Raw genomic sequence first — 22,692 nt, 5'->3', positions numbered from 1 at the left:
ATAAATTAATAAACTGTACAACACTGTAGAGGTTCTCCGACGATAAGTGGTATCATTAAACAAATAATCACAATATATCGTATCAAAAATATTTGGGGATTTATATTATTGTATGGACCCCGTGGTCCTTTCTCGGAATGTAATTTAACAAACAAAAAAAAATACTGTTTACACCAAATGAATCGAATTCACGTGTTTGAAACAGTTTCCACGATGTACAATATTACGATAATAATAATCATTATTCATGATCGCCTGTGTTAACTTATCTCTAATATTAATTAATATACACCTGAACACGACGTTAAGTCAAGGAAAAATTTATTTTCTTTGAATTTTTTATACGCCGAAGTGTATCTCGTGTCTCCATACTCTCTTACCCTTCCTCCATCACAGCAAATCGCCAGCAATATATCCCCATAAAGTAAACTATATTGAAATGTGCAACATGCAAACGTATTTTATTTGGTGATTTGAAGTACCCGTGTACGTTAATAAGACGTGGTGGAAAAACATAGACAACCGGCCACCCACCCAGTCAGACACCGATTCGTGGTAATAATTTGTGATAATATAGTAATTGTTAAACGAATGAATTTAAACCACGATTATCACTAGTTACGTTATTGAAAATTAAAATTATACAATGCGAGCAATGATGACATGATAATAACGTATTTACGTAACATGTTATCAACAAATATTCAATAATCCACCCATCCCCCTATGACCCGGTTCGGGTTTAATGTTTTTCCTATCAATATTAGCACCGTTTACCACTCACTATAATACAATAATATTCATCAACATAAACAGGGAGATTAACCAAACATGCCCACCTTGTTTTTTTCAATAATGCAGTGTTCAAAATGTGATTTGTGGAATTTTTAAATATCATATACCTACATATAGTATAATTAGGTTAGGCTGTATAGGCTATATACTATGTTTTTATTATTATTGAAAGGATCATCCTGTGGATATACAAACTTATTTTTTTCAAATGAACACCCCACTGTTCTACTGTAAATTATTTAGGAATAATTTTTTTGAAAATTATGACGTTTCAAAGACAAAATTCAAATTAGTCGTTTTGAGATTAACTTTGCAATACAATTTTATTATCCACTAATTCATTTTAATTTAAAAAAAGTGATTCTCATACGAAAACATAAATTTTGTATCTCCACAGGACACTGTTTAAGTAATACAAAAAATATCAAGAATTTGAAAATATGATCTTCAAGTAGGTATACTTAAAAATTTAAAAATTTAGAATTTTAATAAATGTATTATCAAAAGAAAAATGGTGGTGAGCATGCTCGGTGAATCATTCTGTACAACAGAGTTTTTTTATAGGAACTAAGTCAAAATGTGATTCGTAACAGCCATATAAAATCACATACAGAGTGATATGACACGATTGTGACCTGAGTGTTGTCTGGAAAATGTCTTCGGTCTGTATAAGGGGTATCCAACCCACGGAAAAACCAGAAAGCTTTCGTGATATCCGTCACGCGCAGGGGAAGTGGGCCTAATAATATGTATATACACCGAACTTCGAGGACAACAACAACAGCACCAACACCAACAACAACAACAACAACAACAACCACAGCAATAACAACACGCGATTCAAATTATATTATTATACATAAAACGTTAATCGTCGTGTGGTATATGGAGTCGGTTGGGGTTGACGGTTTTCGCGTGTGTTGGGGAGGTGGCGGTGGCGTGGTGCCACGGGGGTGAAACGAGGAATATACTTTGGCCGCGCGCGTAGATCGTTTCGGCGGCGGGTCGCCTCCGAAAGAAGGAAACAAAAACCATTATTCGGCGGGGCTGTCCGCGACGACGACCCGCACGCAACGAGTTTGCGCCGTGCGGCGTGTCGCCCGCCCCCGCCGGAGCACCCCCTCCGCCGCGCCTATGTCGACTACCGAGACCGGCGGCGGCGGCGGCGTCGACGACGATGGCAGCGACCGCGGCGGCAGTGGCAGCAGTGGCGTTCCTCCCGCTGATAATCGCGTCCGATTCTCCGTTCGGAGCCGCTCGATTGCCAGTCGCACCGGTCGTCGCGCGCGCACACCGTCTCTGCCTCTCTCACTCGCTCGCGCATCACCGCCGCCGCCGCCGACGTCGCCGCCGCCGCAACCGCTACCGTCACCGATACAGCTGTGCGTCGTCTCTACCGCGGTTCCGTCCGTGTGCGTCGCGCCGCCCGTCCCGTCCGCAACCGAACAGACGTACAATATAAATAATAACAACAACAACAGTACTCACAACCACGACAATTATTAAGTCTCACTGCGAGCGTACCGTGCTGGGGCTGCTTTGGACCAACGGCTACGCCCGATCCGATATCATACCGAGCCACACAGTCGAGTGACGAAGAACACGACTGTACCATACGTGTACTACTGCAGGAGGTACCCGAGGTTTAGTGTGTGTGTGTGCTGGGAAACTCGATTTGAGGACACGCCACTGCCAGGAAGCGATCAACCGACCGCGGGCAGAGGAGCGATACTGTGCCGGTCGTCCACGCGTGCCGTAACCGTCGCCGGTGGTAATGGGCAAGAAGGGCAAAAAGACTAGATGGCGGGAGCTGCCTATCACCCTGGGTAAGTGGCGTCCCGCACGACCCTTGAGGTCGTGTTATTACGGCAGTTACCAGACTGGTACCGACTACCAACGATATATTTTTTAATGTGCCCGCGATAGCGGATATGGGTACCACCTCACGCCCCCCCCTCCCCCGGTACGCAGACTTCTGGGTACCATCTGGTGCGGCGATTCGTCCCCGTGACTTATTACAAGTATATTATCATGTCATTCGCGTTCACGCGTCTGTTGCGAATTCGCGATATTTCTCTTTTACTAGGTTTGGGTTTTTTATTTTTGGGCTGGGAGGGTAGGCGATATACGTGACCCGGGTCGTTGGATATCGGGACACCCACGCATTATAAGAGTGTGATAGGCGGCCAGGGGTACATGCGCTCAACCAGAGATCTAAAACATCGTAAAATATTAAATATTATTATGATTGATGATTTTAAAAGCAGAAAATTAATATGTACATTTTATACCGTAATATATTATATCCGCCGTGCATTCGTTATAATATTATGACAATTCCAACGCAAATTACTGCTGATTAAGTGAATTTTATTTTCGTCTTATTTACTTAAAAAAAATAAAATAGTTTCAACTCAATAACAGTACCCACCTATATAGGTACCGGGTACCTATAATACATGTTGTATTAATACCATCGTCATCTGTATACAGTGTTTACGATTCCGCTGCGTATTGAATAACGTATTTGATAATCAAAACCCAAGTATTTGCTTAAACGTTCATGTGTGTGTGTGTGTCTAAAAAACGCGTGCCAGGAGTAAGTGCCTTTAAAAGTCAAAGCCCATCGTTATACATTCGGTAGGTATACCGTATAATAAAATCTATGCATATTTACTGTAGTCTATATATATTACACAGTAGCTATATTACGCGTAAACATAATAATATATAATATGTAGGTACAATGGCCGCGTATAAGTACTTACCCATACATAATGTTACAGTGGTTTAACCGTTTTTACATATATTACACCATAATAATATATGGTGTCACATACCCGCGGTCGGATTCCCATTTTTTTCCCGATTAAGACTACCTATGTTATAACGCAATCTGCGTACAACGTTTTGACAAATACCTATCCAGGAAATCGGTCTACATTATACCGCTGCCGGCTTGTTACGATTGCATGTCTGGGTATAATTTGGTCTCTCTGGGTTGCGTAACGTTGCGTTCACAAACTCTACGTTTAATTTATTTTCGAGGTGAGCGATATCATCCAGAACGTTTTGATGAGATTATTTTTGTTTATCAAACCCAGAACGTGTAGGTACGACGATACGTGTATATTATTGTAAAAAAAAAGACACTAACGTCCCCGGAACATGTGGAGTTACGTTCTGAAAAGGGTGTACAACGAGAACAGCGGGGGGTATTTTATCCGGTCATTTTGACCAGATGGTCGAATAAATACTTTTTAATATATTTTTGGTTATAACCACCTTCATCTCCAATAAAATGCCAAATGGGGAGAAATGTCCACCCTCTGTCTATGAACAGATAACGCATTTCGAGGGCATATTCCGATTACATATATTATGTGTGCGGTACGTCCACGCAGTGCTGACTCCATAAGCCACCTCGTCCTCTACAACAGCCGTCGAAACGATATTATATGGAATTATGGAGGAAAAGCACGCGGCGCTTTATTGTTTTTTATGGGTCGACATAGCCCCGCGCGTTTCAGCTTGTATAATATATAGCTATAAGCTGTAATATATATATTTTTTTATTATCATAACAAATTCAGTACACCTATTGTTGTTATTATACGCGCACGTCGACGGCTATGCGAGATAAATACGTTTTTAATGATGCAACAAATTTATATTTTCAGGAAGTCCGTATAGGTATAGGTACCTATATAGTGTTAAAACTGTATAATGCGGTGTAGTACGGTAGACGTAGATAGATATATCATTGTAAATTATGTACCACAGTACGAATGCATATCGGTCGCGTGCGCTTTGGTATAAATGCAGACTGTGTCATTTGCAACGCGACTGATCGCCGGACCATAAACCGCGGACGACCATTATATAGGTATTATATTTTACCTATGCTGCGAAGAAAAAGCGGTTAACCGGCTGTGTATCGGTATAGGTACAGTTGATTTCGTCTCTATAGGCTATATATAACGATTACAGATTATAATAGGTACACATTGTAAATTGTAATATATATATAGGTAGGTATAATAACTATCGCGTGTATATCATATTTGCTACCACCGCGATCGCGGACAACGAACATTACATTATTATATATTGCGTATATTATCATACATTTATGTATATATTATGATGTATCATAATATTGTATACCTACCTACGTCATAAATTCGTAGTACAAAGCGAAAATCGCGTGTTTTTCGGAATAAAATGCAGTTCGTAAATAATAATATGTGTACATATTATTATAATAAATGCGGTTAGCGGTTACAGTGGCCGTGATATTTTGATGGTATATTATGTTATTCTTTCGATGCATATTTCGTACCTATATGCACTCTCTCCCTTGTCATTTGAACATATTTTATCTACGTTTTTTTAAATTTACATTGAGTATCTGTAGTCAAATCTATTAACATTAAAAACACTTATAAATTTAAATTATACACGATATAGCCATATAGGTTAGGCTATTAAAATTATATTAAAATAGTTTCATTAATACGAATATTAATATAAGAGTTTTTTTTTTTATACCAAACTAATTTGTTAATGCGATTAAAAACGCCTTTCTTGCGTTTCAAGTGAAACTAACTTTTTTTACAGACCTAAAATTTGGCATAACATGAATTAACACTACCGTCTATTAAGTAAAACGCTATAATAACAATAAAAATGCTTATTAACATATACTAACATTTTTGACAAACTAAAATTGGCTCATTTTATGCTTTTGTAAGTAACAAATTGTTTTATTTATGTATTATACATGTGCTAATATAACAGTAGTATTACTATAATAACATTTAAAATAAGCTATAACGTTAAATGTTTATTTCTTGCTTATACTAAAAATGTACCTCAGCGAATTTCCTTTGAACACTAATAATTTCGATAGTTATAATAAACGGCATACCACATACGCACAAATAGTTTCAAGAAACGAAGGAGAATATATTTTATGTTCAAAGAATTTTTAGTAAATATTATGAATTTTGTAAAAAATACCATAGTAGGTACCTACGCGATTTATTCGCAACTGCTTCAAATGTTTTAACAAATCCCGCATAAAAACGATTTATCCAACAAACTTAAATATTTTATCATTATTTACTTGAAAAAAAAAAATTTAATAAAAGTTCATATGAACTTTATCGACACGATGAGTTTTTATTGAAGTAAGCATTTAAAGGCTCTTTGGATAATGTTTTATTCTATGCAACATTCAGGGACAAGAATAAGGGATTGCCGCGGTACGCTGTTAGATCGATTTCATTGTATGCAAGTGCAGGGGTTCACATTGCCGATAATTCTATCGTTAGGTTAAAGGTCAAAGAAGCCATTTGAATAAAACAATTTTTTTTTCGATTTTCAAACTTTGTTGGTGTATTGCGGTTAATATCCGGTCAGTGTTGATTGATGTTTTACGATCATGTACAATGTACATATTATATTATATTATATAGATATATCATTTTTGAATAGACATGGTTATGAGAAACTATACGATTGGAAATTATGATAAGTATATTATAATATAATATTAAATTATTACACAATTTATATATACATTATAATATATAATAAGATCATAAACGGCTATACATAATGATTATTTAAATTTATAATTGTGTTACAGAAAGTAGGTATATTTTTTATAAATATAAATCAGCTCGTTATACGGGTGTAAGTATACTTATATTATGTGCATAATGCTCAATATTTTGTTTAATTGGCGTTATAATCATCGGGTATTCGTTTGAAGTGTGTGGCCAGTGTGGGAATCATAATGATATTTCATTATGAATAATAATATTAAAAAAAAGGTTTACCGTTAATTGGACCATGGAATAATATAATTAGGTAATTATATTGGTTTGCGTTCAATATATATACTGGTATATAATATAGGTATTACAGGTACATACCACATATTACCGTATACAGCTGGCGTGTTATCGACATAGAAACACGCCGTTATAGGTTAGATGTGTTCTCAATGATACGTAGTCTTTTTACATTACAATAAACTGTCTAAAATTTAAATGTTAAAAGATGCAAACGGTTCATAATAATAATTTATGTAAATGTTCATGAATATAGTTTTATATTTTTCACCAGTCTCTTATATAGTCTATAATAATATAATATAATTTTATCTATAATATCAATGATAATATATATGCATAAATAATAGTTATTAGGTACATTCAAACTAAACTAACATTCGGTTTTTGTGGTATTACGTGCAAAAAGGAAATAGGTAGGCAGGTACCTCGTTATTGACGATTAAAAAACTAAAGTTGAAAAACAAAACAAATTATAAGCCAGAATTGTTACCTATTTACTGTCACGAATAAGTGTTTAGTTTTGTAATATTGAAAATGTTGATTAAGAATAAGTGCTACCTATATACTTATAATATTATCATACATTTTTAAAACATACCTAACCTACTCATAAGAGGATAACGATTATGTGACATGCTTAGATTTATTTACATTAATTAAGAAAAAACCATTTTAAAATCGTTTTCAATTTATAACTGTCTTATATTGATTATAAATATTTATATTGTTGGTTAAAGTAATCGTTTCATTTAAAATAATCGTAATTAATTCAGAAAGCATAAAAAAAATATGGTGGAAAAATAATCATTAGTTTAATTATTTATTACATCGTTATAATTGTAAAAATTAATATTATTTTTATATTTCTTTGGAAATTTAAATGTTGAACAGGCCTCATTATTAATTTTCTTACAATATAAATATGTTTTAAATTGTAAATTGTGATTATAACATGTTCATTGTTATACAACATGTCCTATATTCAAGCAATATTATATTATAAATTATTTCTACCTACATTAACTTATAACAAGTTTTGTTATTATTGATGACTGTAAAATACATAAATATTAATTAAAAATTGTATTTATATGATAAGATTATACTTATACAAAATGCTAGTATAAGAAAAATATTAATAATAATTTTTTAATAGGTTTTTTAATAATAAAATAACCTAACAGGTGGTATGGGTAGGTACTTGTATTATTTTTATTTCTCTTAAAAAACGTGTTATTAAACTTTAATCTTTGAAGTCTTGTGTGTTCACGATCGAATAAAAAACTAAAATCTACTAAGTACCTTTAGTACCTTATTAATCCTAACCTAACCCTTTAGTACATATTAAATATCAGTACTACAGCAGTCGTTTTATATCCAACCAAAATGCTATTCAACTACGTATTTTGAAACAACTTTTATTGATGGTTAAAGTGCAACCATAATATAATACCGTATTATTATTCTGGAAACAGCTTCATTTCGTGTATAGGTATAATAGTCTCTGTAAAAATACACCGAATGAAAATAATTTTGTTTTTAGGATCACGCGTGGGGCTGATAAGTGACTGCAATGATGTGTTTTATTTGACAAATTGATCCACGTTGTTCTACACCATTTATTTTATTCATGTACTACATAATTTATTAAATGGGGGGGGGGGGGGGTTATGAAACATTGGTTTTTATTTGTTTTACTTTATCGTGTTAGTGTTACGCGCGTTATGGATATTATATTATATTATGTCGATCTTAAAAACGACAAGTTGTTCGTGGCACGTGTAGAATAAAAATAAATACTAAATCGTCTAAATCAATATAAGGTATAATAACCAACTGGTCTTATCAGTTAAGTAACACGACTGCCTACGCAATGACTTGAAACAAGTTGACAGGAAAATTCAGATAATTTATCATCGTAATTGATATTCATTTCCACGGTTTTATTCTTGGCATTATTTTTTGGTTGCCTTGATAAAAAAAAAAAAAACGTAAATATGTTCTATAGGTTGTTCAGTGTACGTATATAAATTGTGATTCCCATTGAAACACACCATATTCATACAACAGGCATATGTGTTGCGTATTATTATTCTTATAAACATTATTACATTACTTTAATTGCCTATTAATACATTAATTATTAATTAATATATCTAGGCCTCAAACCTATATTCGTGACAACGTGTTTTTGTCAAATAAATTATATTTTCTTTATTTTTTTTTACAGAAAACATATCATCTTCCCACAATATAATCATCAGAGTAAAACGTACTGTTAACAATAATCAAATCTCGAAGCCATAATATATTTTTACATATTTGTAGGCATATGTCATGCTTTATAGTTTATAGGTATAGCGTATATACTGATTTTTTTTAACGGTTAATCTCATTATGCCAGCGTTTAAAAAAATGTATTTTGGCATCCAAAAAATAATAAAAATTATAAAATTATAATTTATATAAAATAGGTAATATTTTTTTCTTTTAAAATATTGTGTTTATGACGACATTTTGTAATTTTTTTATTTAAATACGTTATTACTTTTTGAGATCATAAGTGCTTTTTTTAAAAAAAAAAACGATCACTCAGTATAATTATAAATCATAACTTACTGAGCAATATACCTAAAATTTTAATTTATTTGTAATAATATATGCAAAGTTTGGGTTTTTATATTTAAAAAAAAATTGCCAAGGAGTTATTTTTTTTTTACGTAATGTAGCCTTATATGATTTTGTCACATAACATCACTGTCGGTCACTGATCTCTCTTCTCTTTCCCTCATTGTTCACGCGCTCACAGACTAATTTACTAACGGCATAGTTAAATATATTTTATAGCTTCCGCGTGTCAATTATTATAAACAGTATTGTTATCGTGTTCTTAAAACCGGGGAAATGATTTTTACGTATTAAATCACATACCATTATCTCCCCTGCACATACAATTAATATATACCTAATTATATTATATTGTGATTGCTATTCGCTTAGCTCGTCATAATTTGATTGGCCTTTTTTACGTCTGTTAGATACACATCATTGTGTAATACAGTATCTTAAATCCGAGATTGTGATATTAGCATAATGTATTAGTAATATTTGCGCCTTTCTGTAGACGAGCATAAAATTAATCCAAGACTATTATTTAAAAATACCTAACCCATGTGGCCAAGTATATTTTGAAGAACGGTTATGTTATGCTAGAAAGTGCTAAAAGTGTATTTTTATATTCAATTCTAAAAATATTGTCTATAAACGCTTGGACCAGATTTTAATATTTTTACTTACGATTTATTTACCACAAATAAATTAAAATGGTAATTTTATTATTCGTTCATACTTACCTTTAATATAGACACCTATATAAACATTAACAATGTACATTTAGACTTTTTAATATACCTATTTGCACACAGATCAATTGATTTTAGAAAACATTTACTGGCATAAAAATACAACAGAAATTAAATATCAAATACATTATCGTGAAACAAAAAATATCTTACTTGGTTCATATTATATACGTACCTATATATATATATTACACAAGCGAATACTCGTATATGGTTAGAATTATTTAGTATTAATATTTACTATTTAATATAAGTTCATGAAGTTAATTGTATGGACTGTAATGAAGGTCAGTTATTTAAACAAAATATATACTTAAGTATGCCAAAACTCTCGCATGAAAATGTACGAATATTTTTTATATAAATATACGTTATATATTATATAGTATAAATATTAAATGGGTTATAAATGGAAATTGATCATAAAATAAAGCTTCTGTATTAAAATTAATTTATGGGGATTGTATTGAAATTATTTAACAATATTACGTTGTAATAAATTTAAAACCATCAAGTTTTATCAAATAAACAAGTATTATGTAAACATAAATAATAAATAATAATATTATTAAACTTAAAAGGCTTGATGATAAAAATTTGTGCGATCGACAAATAAAAAGAGGCGAGTAGGTAATCAGATGCATTTCGTGTCGTTAGCATTGTTATTATTAATGGCGACAGTTTCGGGTGATCCTCAAATGAAAATGAAATTGCGATAATATAGCAAATATATTTACCTATATACTTATTTACAATTTATTTAAAAAAATTGTATCAGACATGAACTACTTGAAATCCGTTCATCGATCGTTTTAACGTATATATCATTTTAATATTTAGCATGTACTACGTGTACATTATTAATTTAAAATCATGTAATTTCGGATTAAATCGTATTTACAATTTTCAATATAGATGTAGACACTTAAGTCTTGTGTATTAATGGATATATTTCTATGCATTTCAATGAGCTAATAAATATCTTACAGTTGTATTAATATTTGATTTGCACTGTTAGTTGAACTTTTGAATATTTTCTTATATTATGTTCCGTTAAATTTAATTATATCGAAAAATGTATGTTTATAAACACAGTTATAATACAACGAAAATTAAATTGAAGAAGTGAATAAGCATGCAATAAATTGCAAGTCATGTGTATGTCAGGTATGTGTGTGTTAATATTATTTTCTGATACATTTTTTTGTTCAGAAATTTAAAATCTACGAATTTTCTTCTATTTCATAGTCAACAATGCTTTCATTTGAATTTTTTATTTGATAAGTTACTAACACGTTACTAGTAAATTATGCAAACTACATGTAAAATAAGTCCGGTTCAACATAATATAATGTGATTTGTGTTTGAGTCGTCTTAAATTAAAAACTTCTTTCAGTTTTTCTGAATAGAACATAGGTATATCTTCATCATCATGATTTTCTCACATTGTCTTACCTAATTGTGTACCGAAAATACTAATATTTTCTTCTTAATCTTTAGTTTTTAAGGCTAACGAATATATTTCATAAACAATATAAATTTAACGTTTTCGATCCCTATTTAAATACAGTATTTTTTTATATAAAAGATACTATTATTTATTTTATATTGGCAAAAAAAATTGTTTAACACAATATAATATTAATATAAGTAATAGGTATAATATTCAAGTTTTTATTATTATAATTAATATTTAAGAGAAAAATGTTTAGCGTTTGGCTTATGACGGCCAAGTGGTTTCAATGCGTACGTCATGTTATTGTTGATAAAATTAATTAGTGACTGGGATCGTCATGAATTTATTTCACTTAGTAATCATTGTCACTGCAGTTTTAATAAACCTCCTTGGAGTGATTTTATAGTTACGTAGGTAGTACATATTCGAAATAATATTTTATGAAATATATTATGGATTGTTACAATTCTAATTTTTAAAATATTTTTTAATATCTGTATTATATATACACATAATTTCGTTTTAAAGTGTAACTAAAAACAGTTATTTGTAACATTAAAATTTATTGTGTTGTCAATACTTGTATTATATTTGTAACAATAATACTTTACGTATAGGCTCATATTAAAATTTTGATTTTACAAAACAAAAATATAACTCTTGAGGTTGACGAAATTTATTTAATTAGAAATTTACGTTCTGAAGATTAAAACAAAATAGTGAAAATATTCAGTGCTGAATCTAAGATTGTTTTCTTTAAGGTGTGAAAATCAAAAGTTTAATAAAATAGGAACTCAGACTTCTGATTTTTAATTTATATTACATTAAATGTATTTAAAAATGTCAAGCATCTATTTTTTTTTAAGAAGTTTAAAGTATAAAAGTTCAAGGTGCTGTGGACTCCTTTTTTTGATCCACTACTGAAAGTTGTTTATTATAAAGTGTTAGAAATTGTTTGTACATTTTTGTAAAAATCTTCAATATACATAATGCGACTAATACTATTATATTAATAATAATTGTAAAAGAAATAATAAAGCACTTTTAAAATGTAACTTATAATGTGAAATGTCTGAACGATAACAATCGAAGCAATACTCACTAAAGACATTGATTGATGTATCTGCGAAACTAAACATACAATGGAACATAGAAATATCAACTATACTGACCCTAGACTATGCCAGAATGTATATAAGTATTAGAGGTGTATTATTGACCTATAGCCTTCAACATTTTGCTGCTTAAACTCTTTATAGAATTGTATTACAGAAATTAAAATTGAGTAGCATTAATTTTGCATATAATACAAATATAACATATTTTGTGTAGGTATTCTATTTAAGTAAAGAAACGATAAGAGTATTTACTAGTTTTTGTAAATTATTTTTATTGGTAGTATAGTTCCAAGAAAAGTATAATAATTATTGTGCGAACAAGTGTTAAAAACCGATAGTTTTCGTTACATCATAATTTATTAGGCAGCTATAGTAATATATGACGTATACACTTTTAATTTGTAACCTTAAAACAATTAAAATAACTAACAAATTTATGTTTTAAGACCTATAAATTATTTACAGAGAACAGTTTCGTACTAAGTAAGCTTAATCATAAGAAATTAAATGTACTTATAGGTGATTAAAAAAAAAATATATCTACCAGCGTTTTAATTTTTTTGTGTCATTAATAAAAAAAGGTCATTATAATTGATTTAAAATCCGATATTTTTATGTTTTTCAAAATCAAAAAATCTACGACACAGCAAATATTGTCTTCTTTATCGTGTATACATTTTGTTTGTTGTGGTTGTACCTTAAATGGTTGTTTTTCTACATTTAGGGGACCAATTTAAGATATTTATTTTTCCTCGAAATGTCATTAAAATTGCCTATATAAAACCTCTTAAAAAGTGGGAGTATGGCATTCTATGTATGTGCACGTTAAAATGTGAAATTAAACAAGATTATTTTTGTATAATACATGTGTCATGTGCCAATAATGTATAATTTCATTCAACGTTTCGTCACTATTAAGTATAAATTATACTGAATACTGATACAAAACTCATTCTCTTCTTAATATATGATCTGATTTAGATCCAAGTGTTTTAAAAACAGATTGCGGTCTAATAATATTTGAAAAAATGCCAAGTGCCACTTATTACCTACGAATTTTCATTAAATTCATCTTTTATAAAAGTGAAATTAGAAATATTAAATAAATTTATTATTTACATAAAATATACTGTGAGGAAAAATCCATTAACCGTAGAGGGGACTCGCTGCCCTGTCAAAAACCGGTTTTTTGCCATTTTACCTGAAAATAAAACAATTCTTGAAAATAAATTGTTGAAAGGTCAACATTTTCAGAAAAATAAACCCTATAAAATATTAAAATGGCTATCTTCAATTGTTTAAAAAATACATTTTTGACTTTTTTACCAAAAAATCTAATTAAATTTAAAAAAGAATATAATATGTAGTCCATGTCTCAGTGTGTCTAATAATAAAAAACAGATTTATTATATATATATTATAATCTCAGGAGATATCTCGATGGTTAATCCTCGCGGGACACCCTATACCTTAATTTAAACAAGCTTAAAAGAAAAACTGGAAATGTTTTTTTAGAAATTGCTAGACAATAATAAATTTTAAATGTAAATACTTGTATATTTAATACAATATATAGCTGTCAAAAACACGTGTTGCCATATACAAAACCCAAAACATTTATTACTGTATTATGTTCGTGTAAATAGCTCGTATATTGATATAATCTTACTTTTTATTAAGATAAAATTCGAGTGCTATACAGACTTGAAGATAATGTAAGTATTATAATGTATTACTACATGTAACACATTTTTAAGTCAAGATTCTCACAACTATTAATCCGTTTCTGATACTTACAATAATTTAACATAATATATTAATATAGGCGAGACATGAGAGTATTGCAAATTAAATGATATTGAAATTCTGATAATAAAATAATAGATTGAATACAAATGTGTTCTTGATTGTCTGGTATATATTGATCTAATGGGAATCACATATTATTATAATAATGTTCATTCACATAATAACTGTGAAGGACACGCATTACACATTAGGTTGCGAATTTACGTCACATTTTGCTCCATTGGATCCACACGATGCGATGAATTTTCCAGCTATAGGTACTGTGTGTCTACAAAAACAGGGTAAAAAGTGAAGCTGTTGCGCATGCGCAAAATACAAGAGTTGAAAAATTGTAAGTCTTAAGAATTTATGATCCAATAGTTAAGTAACATGTCCCGCAAACCGAATTCATAAGTCATATGTATTGGGTACTAAATAATAAAAGTAACTGAGTTATAGAGTGTACCCTGTTTTGGTCGACACACGGTATATTAAGCTATTGGTTTAATTTCCAAAAACAACTCTGGTATTAAAAGTAGGGAATCATTATGTTTATACTTTATAATATTTAAAGTTGTTTCTTTCCACTACAATACTTATCATATACCACCTACTAGTTATTAATATCGTAATATTATATGTACTTACGATATTGTCATTCCTTAATATATTATTTTGAATTGGTTTAATGTTCTTATATTTAATATATTCTTGAAGTTAAAAGATATTTTAATGTAGCTAATGGATTGAACGTTGATTGTGGTGTGCTAGATTACATAATTAATACATTAGGTAGTAAAACAAAAACCATTCAAAATTATTGAACTGCCTAACAGTGGCATAAAATACAAATAGGATAATAATTACCATTTCTTTTCCCTACGTACAAATTGAATTATTAATGAACAATAAAACGAACTTGTGAAATTATATATTTTTATTAACATATAACAATAAAACATTAAAACATAATAAAATATAATATTATAGGCGAATTACAAATTATTGAATAATTACATTTAAGCTGTATTCAATAATAATAAAAAAAAAATAAATGGAAGTATATATATATAATAGTATATCATTAAACTAAGAAGTAAGAAAAAATTTCGAAACCAGCCATATTATTTTATGAAAACCTACTTATATTTTTCCATCGTCCCATTAAAACTAGTAATTCGTTAAAAAATCTGAAAACGTATTAACATTTTTTATTAAATTTACTTGAAATTGATTGCACTTTTTAAAGTTTTTGACTATTATACAAGACAGATAATTCTTGCTTTCTAGTAAAAAATATTACTTGTTGGCTATTCGATTGGTAACATATGGTTGTGTTCTATCTCTATTACACGTCTATACTTCGGTATTCGGTCACACAATTATAATCACTTACTTCGTACGCATCGAAACTAAAAGTGAGCTGCTGAACGTGAATGTCAATATTACGCGCTTGTAAAATGGTGTCGAAAATAATTTTATTTTCCATTGCGCTGCCAAATTGATAATTTAAATTTATAAATTAGTTTTGGGGAAGGTTACATCACACTTAAACCCCGAACTGATAATGCCATTGACATATTCTAGGTAGGCACTTGAATTTAAATTTTAAATTGCCTTACAGGTTTATTCTATCTGTATTATATGATGTGTCCGGGTATGTGTCTAAATGAAATACGACTGATAACAAAAAGATAAATTATACTATTATAATCAAGGTTATACTGCTTATTAAATCAATAAAATATGTTCAAATTGATATTACTAAAACAGTACCTAATTACGTCTAAATACAAACACGTGATAAATATATTTGTTTGATAGATGACTGTTACATAAAAGATACAATTTTAAATCAATCCTTAAGAAAAATAGCAAAAGGAGATCCAATTTTTTTTTTGTCATCAACGATAATATATAGACGACATTTTGGCGTCAAATTCTCTGTAAACACGTCTTCGTTTTTTGCGCCGACCGTGACGTAATGCTTTTATTTTTCACCCGGTCAAATTCAAACCCTATCATAAAAAATTGTGTACCGTTGTCGGCCACAATAAAGTAATACCACTGCCCGTCTAGTATACACATTTGGGGTTCATATCAACAGATTATTATATACTGAGTGAACACTATTTCACAATACCTATAGTCTGCAATAGGCTACGGCCTATATTTTTTAGTGGCTTGGTGGTTTTCAGCAGTCCCTAATACGTGATGTGGTCAAGTATCGTTCGGCGCCGCAGGCACCCGGATGGGTGACCATCCGGGTTCTTTGCGACAAATCCTTGCCTTACATAAAACCACGTATTCCAGCCGTACAGTAACCTCCACACAAACTAGAGGTCTCGATTATACGTGTAGTGAACTAACCTGTGTTTTTACGAAAGACGTGGTTAAGGCCCGTGTAATAAAAATACCCGTGTATACCCGTGTATTTAAATACCCGTGAGCTAAAATACTCATATATTTGCAACTCAAATACAATTTTATTTCAGTACTTTGCAGTTCTGACTTAACGATTCTCCACTTTCTGAACTCAATATGACAGAGCATATCATATTATATTGTGTTTTTTAAGCAAAACTCTTAGATATTCATAACATACTTAAATAATAGGTAGGTAAGTAATCGAGGGCTATAAAATTTGTATTATTAATGAATAACCAATTATTTGAATACACATAACGTAACATAAAGTATTTTTGAATTCTGAATTAATATGCAATATACACGGGTATTATACAGGGATATACACAGGTATTAAAAAACACGGGCTTTAATATAATTTTTACCCGTGTGCCCGGACTCCGTGTACCCGTGTATTCTATTACCCGTTCACAACCACGACCACTAATACAAACCCAATAGCCCATGTTGTCGAGATCCAAAAAATACAAAACAATTTTTTTTATATCTTGCCAACATTTTACATTTAGTCTTATACAAGTTGAACTATTAAAAAAAATGTTTTAAGAACATATACATTTAATATTATGTTCAATTACAGCTCAATATGTTATTCGTTTGTTAATTCTATTGAATTATTTTGATTCCATCCATAATTTACAAATACAATACGTAATGTGTATATATATTAAACATTGTATAATCAATTATTCATGGATTATTAGTTATTACCTATGAGCTTTTCTAAAGAACCTAAACTTTAATTTATTTAATGAAGCCGACTTCTTCACATGATTTAAAAACAATTATTAAGTTATTTTTAGTTATTACACCATCCTTATGAAACTATTAAACACGAAACGTTATACCTATGATTACGTTCTTATAACTAAATAACATAAACGCACGATAATATAGGTATAATACCTACCTACTATTTACACAAGACTCGTGTGACTAAATTAGATATGACATAAGAGTTTCCAATACACTGTAATCATCAATAGGTATTGCAATTTACAAAGTTTGCATTTGTATTTTGGTATATATAAATATCTTAGCATACATCCAGTAGTTCAGTATACAAACGTCATTGTATCGATAGTGTGGGGTAACTACCCTGTTATTTTATTAATCATAAATACGAGGAAAAGATACGATGCAAAGACGGCAGATTGGTTTGAAAACATATAAATATATATATACCTATCAAACAATTGTAGGAGAGTAGTTTTTCGTTTACATGTGATGGGTATAATAATACAATATTCGGCGAAAATGCAGTCTCCAATACTGTTTTTTTTTTAATCACAGCTACTTACCCGAATAACTAAAAGGTGATTTCGTTTAAAACGGGAGTTTTCGTAATACAACCTCCTGCGGTAGCTCGCGATTTTTTCTTTAATGCCGAGGGAAAATGTTGTGTATTTGCGTAAAAAATATGATCTTTCCGAATAAACGCATACCAGTTATATTTGACACAGTAGTCTTCTATCTACCTATATACTATATTATATAGTTTATACCCGAAAATTTAATACCACACTCCGTTCTACTCCTAAAAATGGTCACATACACGCGATAATTTAAAACCACACTCCGTTCTACTCCTAAAGGGGGTCGTCACATACACGCGTAACGAATACATTTTTAAACGACATGAAATAATATCAATTATATTTCATTACGAATATAATATACAACCACTGCGCACACTATTATTATGATATACTGCACCTTAACCCGACGCGTTTGTATACAGTGTAATAATATAATATTTAATTATTATTATTATATTCGCACACTTTTCAATTCGCCGCGCACTGCTGCAGCCGTCTAGACGTCTGCGTTACGTAAATCCGTCGTCAACGCAGCTGTCCCGTAATAAATCGATAGCTTACATCGTCCATGTATAGACATTATATTATATTATGTACGATAACAATATTCTTATGTTTATTCGCGATATAGAAACGCATTTATACGACCACGGTTGTGTTGGCTGTGCGTAACCTGTATAGATAATTATTAATATACAATACCGTCCGCCTCGAGCTGTAAAACTATGATTTTATATAATATTTTGTATATATGAAAAAAATTGCTCTATAATTTCAGAATTCATATCGTTTCGGATATACGACGTCCGTTTCGGGAGCTAACAAAAATTGTTTTGTTTCGACTCATTATATGGCGCGTATATCCTAATTATCCAATACTTTTCGTTATCTCCGAATATCATAGGGCGCCACGCCACACCTATAAGACGAATAGGTACGTACATATATCTACGCGTGGCCTTTTCACCTCATTTATCGAATACATTTACGAAGGCAGCACATCGTTATTTATGATAGTATGGTCAATATCGTTGTGTCTTATGATATTTCGATTATTGTCTTGTGAAAAATCATTTGTAGAAACCATTACTTCCGCTGCACGTGTTCGAACAGACGCCGTACTTATCGCGCTCACAAAATGTGGTTACATATAATTTTTATTTTTCACCATACATGGTGTAATGTGCTGTCTATTCAAATGGAATCTTACGTGCAAAGTAACATCGTGTCATTTTATCATCCTGACCGTTTTATGAAATATATAAACTACTGCAAGGGTCGAACAAGACCAACAAGCGTTGTAGACGTTTATCTGACAAATAATAATAATAATAATAAAATTATTATAATACATTTTCAATAATCGACTGAGATGATAATTTATTATTATATGAGAGATAATATATTTTATTAGGTACCGTAAACGAAAAATGTGTTTCGACGACCATCCCCACGACGGCTATCCCCGAGGTGGTCCGTCCTCTATTGCAATATAACAACGTAACATCCAGATGTTCGATGCACAACCACGAAAAAATATAGGTATACACTTTGCACTGCACATCTGCAAGTGTATAAACGGGTTGAAAAAAAAATTGTGTGGGTACACCGATGATCGTCATTGACGTGAATAATAATAATAATAAAAATGGAGGTTAAAAAAAAAAAAAACGATTATCCCGTATTGTGACATTACACATTACACGCACATCTGCGTCGTGTGCTGCAGAACTAGGCTTCCTTTGATATTATTTGTGTCAATTTGAAGTAGGTATATATATGCCTTGACACCAAAAAAAAAAAATTAATTTCAAGTGCTCGCAGCGTATGCGACGTACCATCATAATAATATTTAAAACTATTGATTACCATATACCGTTGTCTGTCATTATTGTCGTAACATGTAATAATGCATATAAATATTGATATAACACGTCGGCGGCTGAAAAGTTTAGTCACCACCAATTTCATACGTGCATTTCACCGGTGTGATTTTGTATGCCCGATGACAAGGGGTTTATTTACCAGAAAAGGTTCTTATACACCCATAAAAATATTGTACATGGTTTATTAATTTATTATTAATCGTATTTGTGTAATCGATATGAAATTATGTGATGCGTACGCATAGGCGCAAATAGCGTTTGAGATTTGGGGGGCTAATAGGACTGATAGGGCCTTACTTTGATAACATTGAATAAGCTTAAAACAAAATGTAGGAAATGTTTGGGAGGGCTTAACCCCTAAAGCCCCCCCCCCTATTTGCGCCTATGGTTGCGTATGCGGAACGTCTCCACCAGTATTCGTATTGTACATTATTTTTTGTAGATATGTTGTTGACGGGAAGTTTGTTGTATAATTTCAGTTAGCTAGGTATTCTTATTTAAAAAATCTCGCCGAAACTGTCGATGAGAAAAATTGTAATTGTGAACGAAATCAGTGAAAAATATGAACCGTTTTGATTTGGACATCGACGCATAATAAATAATAATACGATTTAATATATTATGATAGCTTCGATGATCGGCACATACCTTCCGCAACTGCTTATTATGGTATAGCATGCCACAATGTTTATAAAAAATTAACTATTATGTTTGTATAGGCGTTTTCGTGGTATAAGAACAATCGATATTTTTCATACAAACGAGTATATATACGAGTTGTTGTATACATTTGAAAATGCATCGTCCCCGCAAATTTACATCTTATATTATACAAGGAACAATGGATAGAATCTTAAAACGACCCTTGCAATTTGCATTATTGTGAAATGTGGTTCTATGTTTTCTTAAATGCCAACCACGCAAAAGCCACGGGGTACCGAAAAGATCAACCTTTTATATCATATTTATATAATATTATAGAAAGATACCTTCTATTTATATATTTTCAATGAATACACCCCTAGACCGTCCAATCTTGTGCCAAAATATAAAAAAAAATAAACTAAAATAATAATTTGTTAAATATTAGTTCATTAATGAATTTAATATTATGAAATGATGTGTAGTCTACAAAACCTATTAAGAAAATGATTCTGATGATAATTTTATAATAGTTTTTTTTCTTAAATAAGTAATTAATACGTAATTAAAAAAATATATTTCATACATTTTTAATTTAAATATGGCTCCTATACATAATATTTTAGTAAAAACTACCCCGATTACTGGAAAATGCACGATTGTATGTTAGATTTCATAGCATTAATATACTCGAATCTAACTACATATTATGAAGGGTATGCTACTAAACCACTATTTTTAAGCTAATTACAGGTTAATATTGGTTATCGACGTATAATTATTATTAAACATATAATAACTTGAAATAGGTACAAGTTTTTAAAAAAAATTTACATAATATTTCATCAGATTTTTATTCGATATGGTTTTAGGAAATAAATGAATAAACAGATAACAAAATATATTTAATTAAAAAAAATAATTGTTAAATTTATTTTAACCCATTGACTTATGCTCTTCTATGAACTGGTATTGCCATGATAAGTAAATAACCTACTTAAAATATAATATAATATGCTATATTAGTAGAAATCCAAACTGTTTGCGTTGTAAATCATTTTATTCTGGAAACAGTTCTGAACAGAGTACCTACTGTCACAGAAAAACAATTTTTCTGTGACAACGAGGTTAACTAAAATTGCCATGATTATGTTAAAAATGTGTACTTGCTTTTATAGGCTACTCAACTATTTAAAAAAATTAATTATATTTCACCATTTTCTCTATATTATATAGTACTTTTATATTTAATATACATAACATATTATGTCATAATAATATACCATTTAGTATCTAAGTTAAATTTGTAATTCGTATAGTTACTGCAGCATAAAACTTTTCTAAACTCTTTCTAAAAATGTCCTTTATGCGCCAAGTAGGTAATATTGATTGAATATGTACATAATTTATAATTATGATTATAATTTATAATTATTACGGGTCATGATACAGATAGTATCATGTTCTCAGACAGATAACATTAATTTGAGAAACATAAATTTGATAATTTATTAGATACCTAGAACCTAACCGAAAAAAAACCAATATTATATGTTGTTAACCTTTTGTTAAAAGCATCAATAAACATTTCGTAATTAGACGTTTATGATTATTTAGCGATATCATTAAACGATAAGCCATTTTGTGGTAATTAAAACTATTAAACGTAATAAATAATAATATTAAATTTAACATTTAAAAAATTTAAAATGTAAAACTACTTAAAGATTCAAAAATGTTGATTAGGTGTATAGTAATATGGTGTCCTAATATAATATTATGTTCGAACTTCGAACAGTTTAACGTCATTCGTGTTACTAAACGTGACGAAAATTAATTAAATGTATTTTTAAAAGCAATTAAGTGCATATAATTTATGATTTGATTATTATTATATATTATTGTATTCTTAAACAATAGGTAATTAGAACAATACTAGGTATTAAATTTCTAAAATATGATCGTCCCAATAGATTTTGCAAAAAATTAACCTGTTATCACATATTATGAAGTTAAAAATACAAAAATGTAAATT

General features: G+C 30.3%; 1 protein-coding gene across 1 annotated transcript in view; it reads left to right on the top strand.

The window, feature by feature from the left end:
- Positions 1-2,006: 2,006 nt before the first annotated feature.
- The window catches only part of LOC100574081, a 36,665-nt gene continuing 15,979 nt past the window's right edge, over positions 2,007-22,692 (top strand). Inside the window, exon 1 of the mRNA XM_003240912.4 lies at positions 2,007-2,621. Coding sequence (XP_003240960.1) covers positions 2,570-2,621 — 52 coding nt within the window. The 5' untranslated portion in view covers positions 2,007-2,569. The remainder of the gene's footprint in view (positions 2,622-22,692) is intronic.

The sequence above is a fragment of the Acyrthosiphon pisum genome, chromosome A1 (genome assembly GCF_005508785.2).
Source record: "Acyrthosiphon pisum isolate AL4f chromosome A1, pea_aphid_22Mar2018_4r6ur, whole genome shotgun sequence".
Classification (NCBI taxonomy): Eukaryota; Metazoa; Arthropoda; class Insecta; order Hemiptera; family Aphididae; genus Acyrthosiphon; species Acyrthosiphon pisum.
The sequence above is the reverse complement of the archived record's forward strand: the minus strand, read 5'-3'. Positions and strand labels throughout refer to the sequence as shown.